The sequence below is a fragment of the Myxocyprinus asiaticus genome, chromosome 6, assembly GCF_019703515.2.
Source record: "Myxocyprinus asiaticus isolate MX2 ecotype Aquarium Trade chromosome 6, UBuf_Myxa_2, whole genome shotgun sequence".
In the NCBI taxonomy this organism is placed as follows: Eukaryota; Metazoa; Chordata; class Actinopteri; order Cypriniformes; family Catostomidae; genus Myxocyprinus; species Myxocyprinus asiaticus.
In genome coordinates this window covers 26,203,259-26,226,264 of record NC_059349.1, presented here as the reverse complement: position 1 = coordinate 26,226,264, position 23,006 = coordinate 26,203,259, and the positions used below count along the sequence as shown (strand labels likewise).

Genomic DNA, 23,006 nt, shown 5'->3' with positions numbered 1-23,006 from the left:
GGCCATTCAACATATCCTGCCCCAGCGCGGCTCAAACCCCGCACCCCATTTGCTCGTCGCCAAGGGCGTCCTCCTGCAGCAACAGCACCGGCTCTGCTGCAGCCCGCCCCCACGACCCGGCCTGGCACAGAGCCCACCGCAGGAAGCAGACGCCACCCGTCTCACAGCCGGCCGCCAAGAACCCGAGAAAGACTTCGAAGCGCCCCTGAGACGGGCGACCCAGGGACGAGGAGACCCACTGCTCTGGAGCTGGTGAACAGACCTCTCCATCCCCCGGTGGAGGGCCGGGAGGAGAATCTATTGTTTCGTTTTCATTTAATTTCGCCGCATGTCCAAGAGGATTTGGTACCCAAAAGTTCAACAAAAGAGCGGTTTTCTTGTTCCCTGGGTCACATATCCGGTGCGCACAGCTGTCATCATGACCACCGTCCACCATTCCATTTTGGCAGGATTGGCGCACCCAGCTGTGGCACAAGCATGCCCACACCGGGATGGTTCCAATGGACTGCAGGGATGATATACTTCATCCCCCCTCCCCGACCGATCCTATGGTGGGTATCAGGAGCCATGCTTCGATGTCCCTCGACTCAGCACAGCCACGGGGCTCAAGCCCCCTCTATGTGGCGCCTCAGGCTCTGCCCCACCGTGAGGCCTCACCTGCAGGTATGCCCGACGAGATTGTCCCCTTGGTCCCCCTCGCCCGAAGCTTGGACGTGTGGCTCGCGCTTTCCAACCCATCACGATGGCTGATCTTGACCGTCGCAGAGGCAGCCCTAAGGGAAGTGGACATTTGCATTACTTAACTGATCCTAGCTCACTCTCGAGAGTTACTGTGCACACACAGGGACCTGGTGCTCAGGCACCTCAGCCGGCTGGGGCTTCATGTCAACTGGGAAAAGAGCAAGCTCTCCCCGGTTCAGAGCATCTCTTTTCTCGGCTTGGAGTTGGACTCAGTCTCAATAACAGCGCGCCTCATGAACGAGCACGCACAGTCGATGCTGAACTGTCTGAAGCCATTCAGGTGGAAAACAGCGGTTCCGCTGAAACTCTTTCAGAGGCTCCTGGGGCATATGGCATCCTCAGCGGTGGCTACACCGCTCGGGTTGATGCATATGAGACTGCTTCAGCACTGGCTTCAGACTCGAGTCCCGAGATGGGCATGGCACCACGGGACACATTGTGTGGTCGTCACGCCGATCTGTCGCTGCCTCTTCAGCCCTTGGAATGACCTAGCATTTCTACGGGCAGGGGTTCCCCTAGAGCAGGTCTCCAGGTGAGTCATGGTTACAACGGACGCCTCCAAGATGGGGATGGTGTTGCATGTCACAACTCGCCCGCCGTCTCCTCCTCTGGAGTCAGCAGCACCTCAAGTCGCTGCGAGCCACTCACATCCCAGGTGACCGCAACACCGCAGCGGACGCGCTGTCATGACAAGTTACGCTCAGGGGAGAGTGGAGACTCCACCCCCAGGTGGTCCAGCTGATTTGGAGTCGATTTGGTCGAGCACAGGTAGACCTGTTTGCTTCCCGGGAATCCTCCCATTGCCAGCTTTGTTACGCCCTGACCGAGGCACCCCTTGGTATAGACGTGCTTGCACACAGCTGGCCCCCAGGACTACGCAAATATGCGTTTCCCCCAGTGAGCCTACTTGCACAGACCCTGTGCAAGGTCAGGGAGGACGAGGAGCAGGTCGTCCTGGTAGCACCCTACTGGCCCACCCAGATGTGGGTACGAGGAGCCTGTATGCCTTGAAGTGGCGTCTGTTCGCTAAGTGGTGTTCTTCCCGATGCAAGACCCCCAGAGATGCGCAGTTGGATCGGTGCTTTCCCTCCTGCAGGAGAGGTTGGCGGACAAGGTGGTAAAAATCGCTTATAGCACCTTTAACCATCTGAGACCCGAGCGTGACTGCTGTGTGCATTTTCTATTTCTCTTTTTGATTTGTAATTAGTAGCACCAAATAAACATGCAAACAAACAAACAAACAAAAAATTCTAGACCAAATAGTTTTCTTAAAAATGTATGTCAACATATGTGGACAGCAGGACTAAATTGTGAAATTGTAAATAATTCCAAGCTATAGAAAGTAATGATTCAAAGTGATGGCCAGCATCATCCAATCACTGCCAACCATGTTCAAATAAGATTATACATTATAAATTCTGAATCTATGTACTGATTACCATTGTCTCATGTCTGCCAAACATGTTGAGTGGTCCAAACATCATCTGCAGCCTGAAACTGAACTTTTGGTCAGATTTTAGGAGTGAAAGGACTTAGAAACTGCATAGAAAGCTAGAGGAGCTCCTTTGCCTCTGAAAGCAAAATTTATAGCTTTTGGATGAACCCATTGATTCTCAGTGATAATGTACAGTAAATATAGGATTTCTAAGGACAAAAATTGGCTAAAATACACATTAGTGTAAACTGTGTTTAGCAGCGAGGCAGTTCCCGATAAATCGCTCAGATTTAAAAAATGGCATATCGGATGAAATTAGAGACTAAACTTTGACTCAAACAGGTTTCAATATAAAAACGTAATAGGTTTCTTACCAGATGTAGTTTTATTGCCATTTCTCCCAAAGACAAACTCTACTGTGATCAGCGCCATGTTGTTTTGTCACATGACTCGGTGCGTCAAAAGTTTAACCCTTTACTGACAACACAGAGTCTTCTGAACTGAGAACAGTCAGTTTAAATTAATTTAAATGTGTTGCGTATAGCGAAACCAAAACACAACGTCCATGCATGTGTACACAGGGGGCGCACGAGGTTAAGGTTAATAAACACATTAATCCTGTTGCAGAAGCACTACAATATAGCTAAAACCGTTTGATATGTAGAGCTGTAAATGTGACCTTGTGGTCTCTGGAGTACAGCAGTCAAATCTGATGATCAGGCCTGTAAAGCTGACAGGGTGGGGTACAAGAAGAAAGGGATGGAAACTAAAGGATGAAAGGACATGGCTTGATTTAACCACAGTATCAGCTTGGAGCACACTGCCCATTGTCTGATCTTCAGGAAAGGCTAGACCCCCATGCTTTTGAAACAGGGTGTCCTGGACAACAATAAATTTACAGATAAGGAAGAGGCCAAGATAAAATAAAACAACTGATTAATTTGTGAGTGATAGGTGAAGGGCCTAAGAATCAGAGATGGATAATATGAATTCCTGTGACTCACAGCAAAGATATTCAACATTCCTGGCCATCAGCCTGAACTTTCACCTCTAAGTGCCAGGACACCTAAGAATTGGCTTGTTTAGTGTGTCTGAGGGGGGCTCATAGGTCAGCTGTGTCCTTGGCCTTATAGGGTTAGGGTAATCGAGGTTATATATCCCATCTCTGCTAAAGTGCAATACTGTACATCTGACACTGTCCCTTGGAATCAGTGTGGTTTTTCCCTGTATCGGTGTAAGTTTTTTCCTAACATTCCTCGCACTAGAGCTGTGTGCACTGTGTTATTGCTATAATTTCATAATCTTTACATATATGTATACTGATGAAGGGTATATTTTTCTCTGTATTTTAGGTGCAATAGCAAACATCTTGAGCCTCCGACTACATCTGCTGTCTGTCAGCTATAACCTAATCGGTAAATTTTAAAGTTGCTGTACTGATCTAAAAATGTAAGCACTGTATTGGATACATGTTTTGAAAGCTGAAACTTGCTAAAAGAAATTATCTATTTCTTGATTTTTAAAGAGTAACTATGGGTGATGCTGAGATGGCAGTGTTTGGGGCCGCAGCCTCTTACCTGCGGAAGTCTGGAAAAGAGCGTCTTGAGGCACAAACTAAAATCTTCGACTTAAAGAAAGAATGTTTTGTGCCGGATCCCTTGGAGGAGTTTGTTAAGGCCACCATCACAAGTCGAGAGGGTGACAAAGTCACCGTAGAGACACAGGGAGGAAAGGTCAGTGCTAAATGTTTTCCTATCTTTGATGACCTGGTAAAAAAGAAATAAACACCAATGCTTCTGTGAATGATTGTTCAGTCTCTACGTAATTTAAATGTTTGGTATGATCCTGAATGATCTGAGGTATTTTTTAATTTAATTTAATTAATTTAATTGCTTCTGATTTCTTTCTTCAGGATAATTCTAAATGAACAGTGCATTGAACAGATTAACAGTGTTCTAAAATGAATAATTTGTTGAACATTGTCCAACTAAGTCAACAATCCTCCAAACTAGGGTTTTACAATTTTTTTTTGATGGCTGAACCACTATAACCGAAAACATTTACTTGAAGTACCCCCTGAGATTTTGAGTAATGCTAACCTTTCAATAAATATAATGAATTCTTCACATGTTGTTATTTGAAAATAGTTCAACATTCAATAATAATAAAAATAATTATACATATATTAATTATTTAAATTAATAATACATTGTTATATTAACATGATTTAATATTAAAATATTTTTGAGCATGAAAGTGTTCTATTGTGATAAGTTTTAATTGTATTAATGTATATTTTAAAGAGATATACATTTTTAAATAAATTTTTATTCAAATGTAGTTTGCAGTTTATTTTTTGATCACAAACTGCTTGCAGTTCCATCACGAACCCCTTGGGCTATCTGGTTGGAATTCCCTGCTTTAAACTTTGTCTCTTATTTGTACAGACCGTCACTGTCAAAGAGAGTGAGATTATGCAACAGAATCCCCCCAAATTTGACAAAATTGAAGATATGGCAATGCTGACATTTCTTCATGAGCCTGCTGTACTGTATAACCTCAAAGAGCGTTATGCAGCATGGATGATCTATGTGAGTATACAGGACTCTCAGCTGCTTCTTCAAAACCAAACCATTTCTTTTCTTTGAGAACTCTACTAACACTTCTGTTCTACAGACCTACTCAGGGCTGTTCTGTGTCACTGTCAATCCCTACAAGTGGCTGCCGGTGTACAATCAGGAGGTGGTTACAGCCTACAGAGGCAAGAAAAGGACTGAAGCTCCTCCACACATCTATTCCATCTCTGATAATGCTTATCAGTACTTGTTGTCAGGTAATCCTCAAAAAATAACAAAACCAAACTAAAATTTCCGAGCACCAGGACACAAAACTTTTTTTTTTCATTTCTGTTATTCTGTCCTTGTATAGACCGAGAAAACCAGTCTATTCTTATTACGTAAGTGACAACAATGCACACCATACACAAAATCACTATATTACCAGTTTACTGTTTAACTTTTAGCAGATACAGACAAAAACTGTATCACTGTTTTTATGAGAGACCTTACACAGTTATGGTAAACTATTGGCAATATAAGTTTTATTAAGTATATGCTTGCACACGATTATTTAATTTAATGATTTAACTGTTCAAGAGAAATGCTGATATGTTGTGATCACATCCTCCATTTCCCATGATAATACAGTCCTTATTTATGACCTTAGTGGAGAGTCTGGTGCTGGGAAGACTGTAAACACTAAAAGAGTCATTCAGTACTTTGCCAGCATTGCAGCAAGTGGAGGGAAGAAGGACACAACCTCTCAGAACAAGGTTCTACTCTAAGAAAGAGACAAATATACAGTATGTGTGTTGATATAGCTTTTTATGTACAATGTTTTAAAAATATTTTGTAATTTTACCTTTTCTAGGGAACCCTGGAAGATCAAATTATCCAGGCTAACCCTGCCTTGGAGGCTTTTGGCAATGCTAAGACCATCAGAAATGACAACTCCTCAAGATTTGTAAGTGAATGTGTACTAAAGCTAAATTGCTGAGCATAATACATTTTTTGCTGCATGGTGAAAGATTGTTCTTCTAAATATTTTTCTTTAGGGAAAATTTATTCGAATTCACTTTGATACAAGGGGGAAACTGGCATCTGCTGACATTGAAACATGTACACTGCCCTCTTTTTTCACAAACAATTTTAAATGATTATTTATCAATTGAAAATGTAAATAAATGAAAAATGTACGTGCTTGTACTTGTCCATCAGACAGTTATGTTCTTTTGATTTGTCTAGATCTCTTGGAGAAGTCTCGTGTGACCTTTCAGTTAAAGGCTGAGAGAGACTATCACATCTTCTATCAAATCTTATCCAACAAAAAACCTGAGATCCTTGGTGAGCAAATGAAGAACCCACAGATCCTAATAAATAATACAAAATCAGTCTGTTTAGATATAAAGTATTTGCATGCAATATTGTACTCACTTTCCTTGAAACTGTTTAAACAGAGATGATGCTAGTGACAGCAAACCCCTATGACTACGCATTCATCTCTCAGGGAGAGACCACAGTTGCTTCCGTTGATGATGCTGAGGAGTTAATGGCAACTGATGTGAGCTTCTTCTGATTAAAGCTGATAAATCCACATAACATTAATGTCAACTCATAAGGCACTCATATACCCATGACTGTAAGCAACTTTTCACGTTCACAGAGTGCCTTTGATATACTGGGGTTCACACAAGATGAAAAGAACTCTGTGTACAAGTTGACTGGAGCCATTATGCATTTTGGCAACATGAAGTTCAAGCAGAAGCAGCGTGAGGAACAAGCAGAAGCTGATGGAACTGAAGGTAATAAATAGAACATTGTATTTGACATAAAAAATGTCTGTATATCAGTCATGCTTTATGTGAGGAATCTTGATTTTCCAGATGCAGACAAAGCAGCATATCTCATGGGTCTGAACTCTGCTGACCTCATTAAAGGTCTGTGCCATCCAAGGGTCAAAGTAGGAAATGAGTGGGTGACCAAAGGACAGAATGTTCAGCAGGTAAGTACCCTTAATCTAACCTTAGTACTATTAATCCAAGTTGACAACAAATAATGATCAAACAAAAACATATTTATGTGCTGATGTTTTCAGGTCAACTATGCTGTTGGTGCCTTATCGAAATCAGTGTATGAGAAAATGTTCCTTTGGATGGTGGTGAGAATCAACCAGTCTCTGGAGACAAAGCAGCCCCGTCAATACTTCATTGGGGTGTTGGATATTGCCGGCTTTGAGATCTTTGATGTAAGAACCTAATGCTTAACTTCATACAGAATGAATTAGGCATAAGCATCTCACATGTCTAATTGTGGTACATATATATATATATATATATATTTTAATAAAACTATGTTTTTACAAATACATATTCATTTCAGTTAAACACCTTTGAGCAACTCTGCATCAACTTTACCAACGAAAAACTGCAACAGTTTTTCAACCACCACATGTTTGTGCTTGAACAAGAGGAGTATAAGAAAGAAGGAATTGAATGGGTGTTCATTGACTTTGGCATGGACTTGCAGGCCTGCATTGATCTCATTGAGAAAGTGAGTCAGCAATAATTACAGTAAGCTATATGGTATTAGTATTAAAGTATATGTGTGTTTCTTTGACTTCACCACTCTTCCATATTCCTGATTCCTTTAGCCCATGGGTATCATGTCCATCCTTGAAGAGGAGTGCATGTTTCCCAAAGCCAGTGATGCAACCTTTAAAGCAAAGCTTTATGACAACCACCTTGGGAAGTCAAACAATTTTCAGAAACCCAGGATTGTGAAGGGCAAGCCAGAGGCTCACTTTGCCCTGGTTCACTATGCTGGCACAGTTGACTACAATATTAACAACTGGCTAGTAAAGAATAAAGACCCTCTGAATGAAACCGTGGTTGGATTGTACCAGAAGTCCTCGCTGAAGTTGATGGCTCATCTGTTTGCCAACTATGCAAATACAGAGTCAGGTGTGTTGTAATGTCTTTTAAAAAACATATAAGCAGAAGTCTGACAAAACAGTTCTTTTAGCTTTGAAGTACCACCTAAATGGATCAGCAGTTTGAAGCAATGTGAGTTCATATTCAACAATGTGTGAAAATCAAGCTCAAAACTCAGTTATTTTTAGCTCTGTCATTAGGCCTTTTTGAATAATTTGTGAAGAACTAAAGCTCAATTATAACTGACTCTCAGATTGTATTATTTCCAGCCATGGCTGACACTTCCAGTGGGAAAAAAGAAAAGAAGAAGAAAGGATCATCGTTCCAGACAGTGTCTGCACTTCACAGGGTACATTCAAAAATAGATTTTTACTTCTTGTTGAATTTGGTTAATTAAAACAAACTAACGTAACACAATTCTTGAACATTTTTGTCACAACTTAATTTCATTGCATGCTATCAATTTAAATATATTTATTGTGGTGTTTGTACTGGTGGTTATGTGTTTGTTGCCCCTTTGAGTAATGTGGTATTAAATTAGTATGAAAAGTATGTGGTTGTTGTGTCACCATCATTGTGGTTTGTGTGTTTAATGTATACCTGATTGCATTATAACTCGTCTGCAAGATGTTGTAATCTATTTCTGAGACTAAGAGCTCACAGTTGGCTACACTTGCAAAAACAATTTTTGGCTAAAAACTGAAAATTATGTTGCCTCAACATAATTAAAATGATAAATTTTTTGATCATTTTTATCTAGCAGAAATGAAAAAGTTTATATTTGTTGTAAACAAAAATTAAATGGATGGACTTGAACAGTTCTATTTTTTGAGTGTATGTTCAAGCCTGTCTACACCAAAAGACTAACAACATCTAATAACCCTTTTTAGATCTTCTATCCTAGTGATAAAATGCTTGTGCTTGTCTTTAATAACTAGTGTGACGTTGATTCCTCACAGGAGAATCTCAATAAACTTATGACAAACCTGAGATCAACACATCCACACTTTGTACGGTGCATCATTCCCAATGAGACAAAGACTCCTGGGGCAATGGAGAACCCTCTAGTCATGCACCAGCTACGCTGTAACGGTGTACTGGAAGGTATCAGGATTTGCAGAAAGGGTTTCCCCAATAGAATCCTGTATGGTGATTTCAAACAGAGGTACTCTGAACATAAGGAAAAATATGATCAGAAGTAACTGCAACACCTACTTGTTTCATTTTTTTAATTTATTTTTTTACTTGCTTCCATGATTTCCATGTAGATATCGCATCTTAAACCCTGCAGCTATCCCAGATGGACAGTTCATAGACAGCAAGAAAGGAGCAGAGAAACTGCTGAGTTCTCTTGACATCGATCACCAGCAGTACAGGTTTGGGCATACCAAAGTAAGTCTTGTAAGGCTGTTTACTCAAAATATGTAAAATGCACTACCTGGAAAAAGTTTTGATAACTTGATGTCCTCATCAGGTATTTTTTAAGGCTGGTCTTCTAGGTCAGCTGGAAGAGATGAGAGATGAGCGTCTATCAAAAATAATCACTGGAATTCAAGCTAGATCCCGTGGTCTTCTTGCAAGAATTGAGTACCAGAAGATGGTAGAATGCAGGTAATGATAATCCCATGAGACATACACTTTAAACTAGAATTGTGTGTTTCATCTTTATTGTTAAAGGAATAATTCACCCAAAAATGTCACCCTTGTGTCTTCTCAAACTCATGTGATTTTCTTTCTTCCGTGGAACACAACAAAGATATGTTAATGCAGATATGATGTCTATAGTCCATACAATGCAAGTGAATGGTGACCAAATTTTCAAGCTAATAAAAGCACATAAAGGCAGCATAAAGGTAATCTATATGACTCCAGTGGATTAATCCATATCTTTTGAAGCGATCCAATCGATTTTGGGGGAAAACAGACCAAAATGTAACACCTTTTTCACTATAAATCTTGACATCAGAAGTCTCCCTGGCGATCATGATTTCAAGCTTGATTACACTTCCTAGTGCCATCTACTATCCAAGCCCTAGGAAGTGTAATTGAGCTTGAAATCATGATTGTGCCTAGAGACATCAAATGCCAAATGTACAGTGAAAAAGTTGTTACATTTTGGTCTGTTCTCACCCAAAACTGATTGGATCGCTTCAGAAGATATGGATTAATCCACTGGAGTTTTATGGTTTACATTTATGCTGCTTTATTGATGACCTTTATGCTGCCTTTATGTCCTTTTTGGACAAAGAGGTATCAAATCTTCATTAATAAATCTTTGTTTGTGTTCCGTGGAAGATAGTCATATGAGTCTGAGACATCAAATGTTGAGAGAATTATCATTTTAGGGTGAATGATTAGTTTTTATTTACATATCTAAATGTCATTTTTCTCCCTTTACAAAAAAAAAAAGGGATGCCTTGCTTGTGATTCAGTGGAATGTGCGTGCATTCATGGGTGTCAAGAATTGGCCCTGGATGAAACTCTTCTTTAAAATCAAACCATTACTGAGATCTGCTGAAGCAGAGAAGGAAATGGCCAATATGAAAGAGGAGTTCTTAAAACTCAAGGAAGCTTTTGCAAAATCCGAGGCTCGTAAAAAAGAACTTGAGGAGAAAATGGTGACTCTTCTTCAAGAAAAGAATGACCTCCAACTTCAAGTGCAAGCGGTATGTTTACACATTTTAGAAATACAAGAATGTAACCGTTATGTATGTGCTTTTGAGAATATGTTTTCAATGCAAACAGGAACAAGATAATATGTGTGATGCTGAAGAGAGATGTGAAGGTCTGATCAAAAATAAGATTCACATGGAGGCTAAAATCAAAGAGTTCACTGAGCGACTTGAGGATGAGGAGGAGATGAATGCAGAACTGACAGCTAAGAAGAGAAAGCTGGAGGATGAGTGTTCTGAGCTGAAGAAGGATATTGATGATCTGGAGCTGACTCTGGCTAAAGTGGAGAAAGAGAAGCATGCTACTGAAAACAAGGTTCATTCATGCATACTGCAGTGAATTCTAGAAAGGTAATGTACATCTCTCAATATTAAAAGGTTTGCTTAACATTAGATTAATGCACACAGGTGAAGAACCTGACAGAGGAAATGGCAGCCTTGGATGATATTATTGCCAAGCTGACAAGAGAGAAAAAGGCCCTGCAAGAAGCTCATCAGCAGACACTGGATGATCTGCAGAGTGAGGAGGACAAAGTCAACACCCTCACCAAGGCGAAAGCAAAGCTAGAGCAGCAAGTGGATGATGTAAGCCAAAATGAGCAAAAAAAAAAAAAGAAAAACCTTTTTTAGATATTATGTGTAGATATTTTTTCAACCTGGTCTCATAGAATCCTGTTAATATAATATAGTAAACATTATATATGTTCATAAACACATATTTTTAACCCTGTACCTAATATAATGCTATTTTATGACATCAAAAAACTTTTACTAGAACTGCATGACTTGTAAGGTGATATATTTTAACGTTTGCATTACATAAACAATTACATTAACAAGCTTGTTCAAGCACGATCAAATTGCGTAGTACCTTAACTGATAGAGCGTTGCATTTGAAATACACAGGACAAGTCCTGAAGAGCATGCGAGTCATTAAATGAATCGAAAGTGTCATAGAAGCACCACAAAATGTCACTGTGGATTCAGCAATTGTGTTTGTCATCTCACATTTGCTTTTTATGACACTATCTGCAAGGTTTAGGTTTAAGATTAAGGGTAGGGAGGTGAGTTTTGTTGATTTACAACTCAATAGAGCATTATCCCTCAAAACTTCATCTGTTTTTCATCTCACATTTTTTTTATTACACTATCTGTAAAGTTTAGGTTTATGTTTTAGGGTAGGGATGTAGGTTTTGTTGATTTAAAACTCAGTAGATTATTACTTAGAGACAACATTTTCTTAGTTTGTGTTTTAATGGTTGTGAATTAAAAAAATAATGTTGTTTGTTGTTTCCTGCACCAAAAAAAAAAAAAAAAAAAAAAAAAAAAAATTTGATTTGTTAAATCTGTTAGCTGGAGGGATCTCTAGATCAAGAAAAGAAGATCCGTATGGACCTAGAAAGAGCTAAGAGAAAACTTGAGGGAGATTTAAAGTTAACCCAAGAAAGCGTAATGGACTTAGAGAATGACAAGCAACAACTAGAAGAACGACTTAAGAAGTAAGAGAAAAACAAAAATATGTATAAACTGTTTAACTGGTTTACTATGGAAGTTTTGAATAGTTGAATATCCTATCCTAACACAATAAAGTCCATCATTTCTTTTTTAGAAAAGACTTTGAGATCAATCAGCTCAACAGTAAAATTGAAGATGAACAGAACATGATTATACAACTACAAAAGAAACTAAAGGAGCTACAGGTAATTCATATGACCAACCTAATAAACTGTTCTGCTTATAAATGCAATGCATATTTTTTTAGAGAAAAATGTAAGTTCTGATTTGTTCTAGGCTCGTGTTGAAGAGCTGGAGGAAGAGCTTGAGGCAGAAAGAGCTGCCAGAGCAAAGGTGGAGAAACAGAGAGCAGATTTAGCCAGAGAGCTGGAGGATATCAGTGAGAAATTGGAGGAGGCTGGAGGAGCTACAGCTGCTCAGATTGAGATGAACAAGAAACGGGAGGCCGAGTTTCAGAAACTTCGCAGAGACCTTGAAGAGGCCACTCTGCAGCATGAAGCCACTGCCGCCACACTGAGGAAGAAACAAGCTGACAGTGTGGCTGAACTGGGAGAGCAAATAGACAATCTGCAGAGAGTCAAGCAAAAACTGGAAAAAGAGAAGAGTGAATTTAGGCTGGAGCTGGATGATGTGGTCTCCAGCATGGAGCATTTTGTCAAGTCCAAGGTGAGTTGACTTGCTAGCAAGATTTGATGCAGCCATAAAACATGGCACTCGAAATACGATCTACTGTATATTAATGCAATATTTACTCTAATAGACTAATATGGAGAAAGTTAACAGGACTCTGGAAGATCAACTGAATGAATACCGCAACAAGTATGAGGAAAACCAAAGGGCCCTCAATGACTTTACAACCCAGAAAACAAAGCTTCAGGCAGAAAATGGTAAATCAACAATTTTGTTCTAACTTTAAGGTGGTGACAATTTTATAAGACAACAAAAGGTTATCTTCCTGTTTATTTCAATCCATTAGATGAGTTTTCAAGACAATTAGAAGAAAAGGAATCATTAATCTCTCAGCTGACAAGGGGTAAGAGCTTCTTCAGTCAACAACTCGAGGACCTCAAAAGGCAGCTAGATGAAGAAATGAAGGTAATACACATTTGTTCAATTCTCCTATATTTATACTACTGAACATACTTCAAATAATTCAAGATCTTAAAAGTAATCAAACAATCTTTTCCCAGTCAAAGAATGCCCTTGCCCATGCACTGCAGTCTGCCCGTCATGACACTGATCTGCTCAGGGAGCAGTATGAGGAGGAGCAGGAGGCAAAAGCAGAGCTCCAGCGAAGCATGTCCAAAGCCAATTCTGAGGTGGCTCAGTGGAGAACCAAGTATGAAACTGATGCCATCCAGAGAACTGAAGAACTGGAAGAAGCCAAGTAAGACATGAGACCTTCAAAGGGCATGTATGTATATAATCGTTGATATACTCTTTTTTTCTCTAAATTAGAAAACAGCAAAATGAACTGCATACTAGTAAGTCCACACAGGAGCTTTACACTTCTTTCACATTAGTTATAGTCATAAACGAAGTAACATATCACAACTAGTGGCCAGTGCTACTTTTCTCAGAGTCAAACCTACAAATGACTCCAAAGGACCCATCATCAGCCCATCCCAAATATGTTTCTTGATTCTTTGTTTTGAACTGTCAATATAGGTTAGAACTAATGTATTTTTCCACTCTGCCAGCTTTTTGTCTGTTTTAAATCATTTTAATCTTCTAGAGTTTACTAGCCTTTAAAAAGAAGTTCAAAAGAAACTGAGAAGTTTAAAGGGATAGTTCAAATAACAGCCTCAGTCAACATTCACTTTCATTGATGGAGAAAAGATGCAATGAAAGTGAATGGAGAGAGTGAGACTAACACACTGCCTAACATCTCCTTTGTGTTCCACAGAAAAGTCATAGGGTGTTGGAGCAACATGAGGGTTCGTACATTATGACGTAATTTGACATTTTTGGATGAACTCTATCTTTAATTCTTTCCATTCAGGAAGAAACTGACTCAACGTTTGCAGGAGGCTGAAGAGGCCGTTGAAGCAGTAAATGCAAAATGTTCTTCTCTTGAAAAGACCAAACACAGACTTCAGAATGAAATTGAAGATTTGATGGTGGATGTGGAGAGATCCAACACAGCTGCTGCAGCTTTAGACAAGAAGCAAAGAAACTTTGATAAGGTAGTATATATGTGATAGTAGAAGCTTGTTTGGCAACTTTGTTAGTCATACACTACCGGGCAAAAGTTTTGAAACACTTGACTGAAATGTTTCTCACAATCTTAAAAATATTTTGATCTGAAGGCGTATGCTTAAATGTTTGAAATTAGTTTTGTAAACAAAAATATAATTGTGCAACCATATATATTTATTTCATTATAAATCTAAAATTTAATTAAAAAAAAAAAGTTTTTGAAATTGATGACTTGGACCAAATAAAGAAAAGCAGCCAATAAGTGCCCAACATTGATGGGAACTCCTTCAATACTGTTTAAAAAGCATCCCAGGGTGATACCTCAAGAAGTTGGTTGAGAAAATGTCAAGAGTACATGCAAATTCTAGGCAAAGGGTGACTACTCTGAAGATGTTAAAACACAGTTTTGATTTATTTTGGATTTTGTTTAGTCACAACATAATTCCCATAGTATAATTTATGTTATTCCATAGTTTTGATGACTTTACTATTATTCTAAAATGTGAAATAAAAAAAAAATAAAATAAAAAAAGTATAATAAAGAATGAGTAAACTTTTGACCGGAAGTGTATATATAAATATACTGTATATAAATCTTACTTGAGCTACACTGTATGGCCAAAAATATGTGGACACCCTCTTTTAAAAAAACAAGTTTAGCTAACAGGTGCATAAAAGCAGCTATTCAATCTTCTTGGACAAATATTTTCAGCAGTTTGTGAAGGGCTCTTTTCTGTTCCAGCTTGACAATACCCCTGTGCACAAAGGAAGGTCTATAAAGAAATGACTGGCCTGCACAAAGTTCTCACCTGAACCCCACTGTACACATTTGGGATGAACTGGAACACATTTCAAGCCCAATCGCCTTACCAGAAGAGTGAAAGAGTGTTATAGCTGCTAAGGGAGAACCAACTCCCTATTAATGCCCATTATTTTGAAATTAAATGTTAAACATGCACAAATAGGTGTGGTATGGCAATGTAGTGTAAACAAGCCATTTTTGTACAAACAGCCCAGTAGAAATTTAAGTCGACATTAATTATCAAACTGTAATTTTATTTTCAGGTTTTGTCTGAGTGGAAGCAAAAGTATGAGGAGTCTCAGTGTGAACTGGAGAGCTCTCAGAAGGAGGCCAGATCTCTTAGCACAGAACTTTTCAAGCTCAAGAACTCTTATGAGGAATCGTTGGATCATCTTGAGACCCTCAATAGAGAGAACAAGATTCTGCAAGGTTTTCTTTTTTACACACTTGCACATAGTAACAAAAGAACAGCCATCTGGCACCAACAATCATGTCACGGTCGAAATCACTGAGATCATATTGTTTCCCCATTCGGTTGATGTGCACATTAACTGAAGCTCTTGACCCATATCTGTATAATTTTATGCAATGCACTGCTGCCAAATGATTGGCTGATTAGATAATTGCATGAATAAGTAAGTGTACAGGTGTTCCTAATAAATTGAGTGAGTGAATATGGGTAACCCAAATCTTTGTGTTGTTATTTCATTAGAGGAGATCTCTGATCTGACTGAACAGCTTGGAGAGGGTGGAAAGACAATCCATGAGTTGGAGAAGGTCCGTAAGCAGCTGGAACAAGAAAAAGCTGAGATACAAGCTGCGTTGGAGGAAGCAGAGGTAGGAGGCTGGCTACCTTGTTAGAGCTAATTATTTAAAAGAAATGCTTTGATTAAATGTTTAAGTTTATTCACTGTTTATTACAGGGATCTTTGGAGCATGAAGAGGGTAAAATCTTGAGGGCCCAGCTAGAATTTAATCAAATAAAGGCTGACATTGAGCGCAAGCTGACTGAGAAAGATGAAGAAATGGAGCAGTCAAAGAGGAACATGCAAAGGAACATAGATACCTTGCATAGTGCTTTGGAGTCCGAAACTCGAAGCAGGAATGAGGCTTTCAGGATAAAGAAGAAAATGGAAGGAGATCTGAATGAAATGGAGATCCAGCTGAGCCAGGCTAACAGACAGGCAGCCGAAGCTCAGAAACAACTTAAGTCTGTCCAGGCCCATCTGAAGGTAATAAAATATGTGACTATTTTATAGACAGACACATTGTATCTTCAACAAATAACCCTGCCTTCCCTTAATGGAAAATTTTGTAGGACTCCCAACTTCAGCTGGACGACTCTCTTCGAGGCAATGATGATCTGAAGGAGAACATTGCCATTGTAGAGAGACGTAATGCCTTACTTCAGGCAGAACTGGAGGAGCTTAGAGCTGTTCTGGAACAAACAGAGCGAGGCCGCAAACTTGCTGAGCAAGAGCTGCTGGATGTCACCGAAAGAGTACAGCTTCTGCATTCTCAGGTGAGGCATGAAAACAGTTTCTTTTTTATGGATGTTTGTATAGCAGCTCCATTAAAAAAGGATAATTCTAACAATAAATGTCAAAATCTGTCATACAGAACACTAGCCTCTTGAACCAGAAGAAGAAGCTGGAGGCCGATGCATCCCAGCTTCAGAGTGAAGTGGAAGAGGCAGTGCAAGAATGCAGAAATGCAGAGGAAAAGGCCAAAAAGGCAATCACTGATGCTGCCATGATGGCAGAGGAGTTGAAGAAGGAGCAAGATACCAGTGCTCACCTGGAGCGTATGAAGAAGAACATGGAGCAGACCATTAAGGACCTGCAACACCGCCTGGATGAAGCAGAACAAATTGCAATGAAGGGAGGCAAAAAACAAGTTCAAAAGCTTGAGACTAGGGTAAGTTTACTTGAACCATGTTTACCAAGGAAAGTAATAGAGCTGTTCAGGTTGTGGTTCAAAACCCAGAAGAGAATTAGCATTTTCCATCCATGGATTCCCTCTGGATTTTCATATGGGTTTTTATAATGGCAGTAAAATAAGGTCTGTGGTAAGCATTTCTTGAAGATACTTGGATGCTTTGCTCTACAAAATTACATACTTTAAAAAAAGAATGTTTTAAAACCAGGCAGCTTCAAAATTCACATTTATGGTATGACTGTGTAATTTATCTTTTAGAACAAAACATCCCAGTATCTTCAAGTAATGTTTACCACAGACCTTATTTTACTCATAAATTGAAGAAAAAAACACAAAGGAAATTCCAGAGGGAACCCTAGGCGAATTGGCCTTCCTGGTTCGCCTACAATCTGACGTGACGGCTGAACAGCTCTATTGAGTCCTCTGCTATAATGCACAGAAAAGGCAATGATTAATGTACTTCCACTGAATCACTCCTAGGTAAGAGAGCTGGAATGCGAAGTTGAGGCTGAACAGAAGAGAAGCAGTGAATCTGTGAAAGGAATCCTCAAATATGAACGACGCATCAAGGAACTTACATATCAGGTGGGATTACAACCTGAATTACAATCCACGGAAACCTGGAATTTTTTAAATAGTGTTTTCCTGGAAAAGTCATGTAAATTAATAAAATCTTAAAAGTCATGGACATTTCTACATTGAATATAATTTTTTTTTTTTTTTTTTTAGTTTTGCTTTGTTTTAAAATATTGAATCAGCTAGATACTGCTCTTGTGTATTATAAAACTTGCTTACAGGCCAATGGTTTGAATCAAAAGGATTTAAAAATGTCTATATCAGTAACCATAAATGACTAGAAAGGTCATAGGATCATGGAAATTTATTTTTATTTTAAATTTTTTTCAAAAAGGGTGGGAACCCTGTTACTTAAGACTTAAATTTTATGGGCAAATAAAAAAACATCTGAAAATGACCAGAATGAATCATGCACACAGAATTAATATTTAGTTGTATGAACCCTAGACTGAAGAGGACCGTAAAAACATTGCCCGTCTTCAGGATTTGGTCGACAAGCTGCAATTAAAAGTCAAAGCTTACAAAAGAGCTGCAGAGGAGGCTGTAAGTGAACTTAAAGTTCAGAAGTAATACTAGAAAGTCACAATGCAGAGTTTTGTCAAAAGCATACTTGTGTCTTTTGTGTCATGTTTGCCCCTTGTAATAGGAAGAACAGGCAAACACTCATCTTAGCAAATTCCGCAAACTGCAACATGAACTAGATGAGGCAGAGGAAAGGGCTGATATTGCCGAAACTCAAGTGAACAAACTACGTTCCAAAAGTCGTGATTTGGGGCCAAAGGTATAGTGGGCACATTTATAATTCAGTAATTTACATTTTAAAAGCCTAACTAAACTTTTTTTTTGTCCTATTAACATTTTTCTCTTGCAGAAAGGGTTCGATGAAGAGTGAAGTTGTGGGAATTGTTTGAAATCACTTGTTCTTGCTTTACATGCATTGCATACTCTCTTTAATCTTTTGTGTTCCCTCACCAACATGAAATAAAGTCACTTTGCATCTAGTCTACTGTCTTGTGAGTTTCATAGAGACTGCTGTTACTTTTATTTGGTCCAATCTATGTAATGTCATATAGGCTACTGGTAGTAGGCAGTGCTATTAGTTATACCTAACTAAATCTTCTGAGAATTAAAGGCATAGTTCACTCAATTTAAATTCTGTCATTTACTCACCCTCAGTTGTTCCAAATCTGTATCACTTTCTTTAGTAAAATACAAAAGCAGACGTTAGGCAGAATGACAACCTCAGTCACCATTCACTTTTATTGTATGGAAAAAAAGATTTAATGAAAGTGAATGGTGACTGAGACTAACACTTTGCCTAAAACCTACTTTTGTGTTTAACAGAAAAAAGTCGTACAGGTTTAAAACAACATGAGGGTAAGTTCATGAGGCCAGAATTTTTATTGTTGGGTGAACTACCCCTTTAAATTAGAATTTCACAGCAATGATGTCTACATCTATTTGTTGTATTATTAATTTAACGAACTATTAGCCCTATACAGTTAGAAAAAAATAAGCATCAAAATAAACATTTGAGTCACCTGAAATTTCCTGTTTATTAAAATATATAGTGCCCCGTTCAGCATGAAGAGCTTCTCAGGCTCTTTCGGCTAGCAATTGTTAGCTGTGCCTCAAACATGGAAGTGTACATAATAAATCCCTACTTCAGGGTTAAAATAAGTTTTTCAATCTGTTTGGATGAGAGATCAATTTATGAAATTCTCTCTAAACATAAAGCAATGCAACATATATAAGTCATTTGTTGTAATCTTTAATGTAAACAATAATTGGTACAAGTTTAATGTACTAAGCTACAGTTCACTGCACATGTTAAACTAGAAAGCAGATAGGATCAGGGGGATTTTATCTGTTGGACCAAGAAGTGCTGATGTCCAAAATGGTGAGAGATAAAACAAAGACTTTGGTTCTCGAAATAGACTGGTCAGAAAGGGGAAAGCCTCATTGTCAATTAACTACTCTAAAGCATTATGCATAATCACTGAGAGCTGCATCGATACGATACTGCCACGTGCCAGATCTATGTGTTTAGATATGTTCCATGTCCAAACTTAATGAAATGGACATATAGACAAATCCTGAAGGAACAACTACAGTACATGCAAAAGCTTTTATGCTGTAAAACGAACATGAGATAAAAAAATAAAATACTGTTATATTAAAAGATCGTTATTAGAGTTAGTATTTGTAACATACATTTTATTAGATTTTATAGATATCAAACTTATAAAGAGATAATGATTTATAGATGGAAAAACGATGGTCAGTTGATTTAATTGTCAGATAAACATTTAAATAATCATAAGTATAATGATAGGGTTAGTTTTGGACATATACATAAATTGTTATAGCGAGTAGTTACAATATTATGTACAAGGCTACTGTTTTACACAAACAATTTATATCAGTTACAATTCATTTACAAATCCTGTCATTGTTTTAAAATGTTTTCATTTATATTGGTGGCAATAAAAGCTAAAGTGGGTCCTACCTTCAAATGCTGTCCAGGGGCAACTCACCTCAGGGCTCGCTCAGGCCTCAGTCTCTCTCTCTGCCTCAATGATTAGGAAAGCCATGCACCACAGGGTGTCCCGGGTGAGAGAGCAACTGTACACTAATGAGGAATCTACACACTCTCATGCCGAAATCGTAAGGATTCATACGGCTAAATCGTATGATATGGTACGACTGCACTCATATGAATTCGTATGACTTTCACTCCAGCCAATGACGTCGCTGTACATTGTTTCCATCTACATTCCAATTATTTGCTTCTGTCACACACAACAGCTTCCTATCATGTTTACACACTCTACTGATCGGTTAGGTTTAGATAAGGGTTTTGGGTAAGGGCATAATATTAATAAGTATGTCCTTAACGCCTCATGCGCGAAACTCACGCTTCCGCATTAGACATCTGGGCATTTGCACGTGATGAAATCGTACAAATTTATAACTCATACGAAATCATACAAAACAGCCAACTCGTAAAATATGTACGGATTTTCATGAGACTGGGTTGTGAGGAATTTGAGCTATCATTACACAAGGGTCCATCATTTGTTTTGATCATACCTGTCACCGCTGCGTTACCAACACATGCACTCATAAAACCTGGGGAATGAAGGCAAAGAGCTGTATCTCCTTAGAAATACTTTTTGGACATTTTACATACATAAGAAATATTAAATATACATGCAACTTAAAATTAAATTATGTTATAAAAATGGCTACAACACAGCTAGGGGAGAAATGAATTCGATTTATTTGCATAGCGCTTTTGATAATACACATTGTTCCAAAGCAGCTTTACAAACAATAGAGCAAACCCCCGAGTCGGCAAGCCAAAGGCGACAGAGGCATGAAAAAACTCCTAACGATGATGAGGAAAAAACCTTGGGTGGAACCAAGGCTCAGCATCTTAGTTACTTAATTATATGGTTGCTTATGTTATGTGGAATTAAACATTGGCTACAACATAGCTACAAATGAATGCTAAAGAACATACCTGTGTGTCAGAGTGGTGTTCCTAGTGTTAAGTGCTGCTCTGACTTTGGCAAACTTGAGAGGTCATCGTTATCTTTACTGAGTCTTTTGCAATGGCTTGGCATTTCTCACTTCCTTTTGCACTTTGATGCCAGTCATCGTTTAAAAGGTGTGGCTGGCTGTCAGAATAGAAACTGTTTTATCACTTGTCATGGGCACTTAACTCCCGGTTTATCTTTTGACCTTTCCTGTGTGTGGTAATTATCAAGGGTACTCACCTTTTAATGTTTCATCTGCCATTTGTATATATTACATTCTGCAACTAGCAGGTCTTACTTGCAAATATTCTAATGAATGGAAATGCTATACATAACAAAGAAAACACATAGCAAGCAGTCCAAAAAATATGAACTTATTGTTATGATACACTTTGTGTCAGTTCACTAAAACTATCACTGCACTACATTTAAATGCAAAGAAAATGTTTAGGCTTTTATTTTATTTTATTTATTTTTTGGGGTTCGTGTGTATTTGGATTCGTACAGCATTTTATTAAATGGCTATCCAGTATATATATATATATATATATATATATATATATATATATATATATATATATATATATATATGATCTTTACTCATTGGGCCTAGGGATTAGTGCCTCTTTCATCGGACATACTTGCAAAAAATTCTAAAGACATCATGAAAAATATTTTTTATGAGGAATGGCCAGGTCATAGACTATAGCTGATCCCAGAGAGAGTCATAAACTCTATCTAAAAGCTCACAGTATGTTATGGTCTTACTCCTCGTTCAGTGAGATCCACTCTGCAGGAATTTCACAGGGTTATCTTTGCCCTTAAAGAAACAATAGGTTGTCAACAACATGGGTTGTGGGGGAGACACTTGCTGGCTGGGAGATGATAAAGAAGGATGGAGTGGTAATAACCATAGTCTACATTGTTCCTCACCCAGGGGACAGCTCTGGTTCTCTATTTACATTTTTATTATTATCATCATTACCTTCTTTAACTGAATCCGAGGTATGACACCTGTGACAGACCACTGTGTCTGTTGTTCGACACTTGTCGCCTGCTTAATCTCGCAGACTAACATGCTTTATATAGATACAGACTCTGAGGGCATCTGATTTTGTTTTTTGTCTCTGCAAAGACTGGACCATGATGACACAAAAAACTAAATGCCACATATTAACCCCACTTAAGCCCTCTGGGTAATTGAGAGCCCACACGGCATGCAGTTCAAACATATCACTTTACTGAAATCTGATACCTTCTCCTGAGTATTCTGAACAATGCCAGATGACAAATATAGAATTACATCTAAACTCTGTTAAGACATCTAGAATTTGAATGCCTTTGTTACCCAGTTAAATCTCATGTGGCACTAGAGTAATGCCCTGATGGCTTACCACAAGAACACAAATATGGAATTTTCCATAAATATCTTGTTCCTTTGTTCTAAGTTGTTGACTGACTAATATTCAGCTCAGGTGCCTATTCTTTAATGTAAACTTTCATACAGCTTCATGGATCTAAAAACTGAGAACCGTTTTGTTGCCTTTCTGTCTTTAATCATTCACATTTCATTTAAGTGCAGTCCACTTACCTCTGTTAGCTGACAGAACTAAATTAGTGCTCCCCTATCAGACAAAGCCTAATATGGAACACTAACAAATCTTGACAAAGATAAGACTTCCCTCAACTAGCATGTTCTTGTTTCTCGCCAATACCTATAACTACCCTTGTTGCACCCAGTGCTCATATGCAATGACATTCCTGCCTTGTGGGATGCCTTCCCCAAATTTGGAAGGGTGACTTCCTTTATAAAGAGATCTTATGGTTGGTGTCCAGACAAGTCATCGTTTTATCTGAGGGTAAGATTTGAGCAAAAACTGCATGGCGATGGTACATTTAAAATCTGTGTAACTTCTCATTGTGTTCCTTTCTTCTGATTACATCATTTAAGAATTGGAAGTTTGAGTGAATTAGTGGCGTGAAAGATTAAAACACATATAAACCAACATATCTGAGTTTTAGAGAGTAATCATTGAATATGGAATTTATTTCAACAGGTTCTTGAGTCAGCCGCCTCACCTGGTGCACATCAGGTAAG

General features: G+C 38.5%; 1 protein-coding gene across 1 annotated transcript in view; it reads left to right on the top strand.

Moving 5' to 3' along the window:
- Positions 1 to 3,359: 3,359 nt before the first annotated feature.
- LOC127442712 (uncharacterized) overlaps positions 3,360 to 23,006 on the top strand; it is a 33,769-nt gene continuing 14,122 nt past the window's right edge. The window contains 40 exon segments of the mRNA XM_051700904.1: positions 3,360 to 3,410; positions 3,529 to 3,591; positions 3,702 to 3,909; positions 4,624 to 4,767; positions 4,853 to 5,009; positions 5,105 to 5,132; positions 5,402 to 5,507; positions 5,606 to 5,698; positions 5,790 to 5,853; positions 5,980 to 6,078; positions 6,192 to 6,295; positions 6,398 to 6,536; positions 6,618 to 6,736; positions 6,830 to 6,979; positions 7,114 to 7,284; positions 7,385 to 7,694; positions 7,934 to 8,013; positions 8,624 to 8,829; positions 8,933 to 9,056; positions 9,139 to 9,275; positions 10,075 to 10,330; positions 10,410 to 10,652; positions 10,745 to 10,921; positions 11,690 to 11,835; positions 11,946 to 12,036; positions 12,128 to 12,517; positions 12,612 to 12,738; positions 12,828 to 12,946; positions 13,042 to 13,238; positions 13,854 to 14,037; positions 15,116 to 15,281; positions 15,565 to 15,689; positions 15,776 to 16,084; positions 16,171 to 16,374; positions 16,473 to 16,769; positions 17,271 to 17,375; positions 17,814 to 17,909; positions 18,013 to 18,147; positions 18,238 to 18,254; positions 22,979 to 23,001. Of these exon segments, the coding sequence (XP_051556864.1) occupies positions 3,709 to 3,909; positions 4,624 to 4,767; positions 4,853 to 5,009; positions 5,105 to 5,132; positions 5,402 to 5,507; positions 5,606 to 5,698; positions 5,790 to 5,853; positions 5,980 to 6,078; positions 6,192 to 6,295; positions 6,398 to 6,536; positions 6,618 to 6,736; positions 6,830 to 6,979; positions 7,114 to 7,284; positions 7,385 to 7,694; positions 7,934 to 8,013; positions 8,624 to 8,829; positions 8,933 to 9,056; positions 9,139 to 9,275; positions 10,075 to 10,330; positions 10,410 to 10,652; positions 10,745 to 10,921; positions 11,690 to 11,835; positions 11,946 to 12,036; positions 12,128 to 12,517; positions 12,612 to 12,738; positions 12,828 to 12,946; positions 13,042 to 13,238; positions 13,854 to 14,037; positions 15,116 to 15,281; positions 15,565 to 15,689; positions 15,776 to 16,084; positions 16,171 to 16,374; positions 16,473 to 16,769; positions 17,271 to 17,375; positions 17,814 to 17,909; positions 18,013 to 18,147; positions 18,238 to 18,254; positions 22,979 to 23,001 (5,839 nt within the window). The 5' untranslated portion in view covers positions 3,360 to 3,410; positions 3,529 to 3,591; positions 3,702 to 3,708.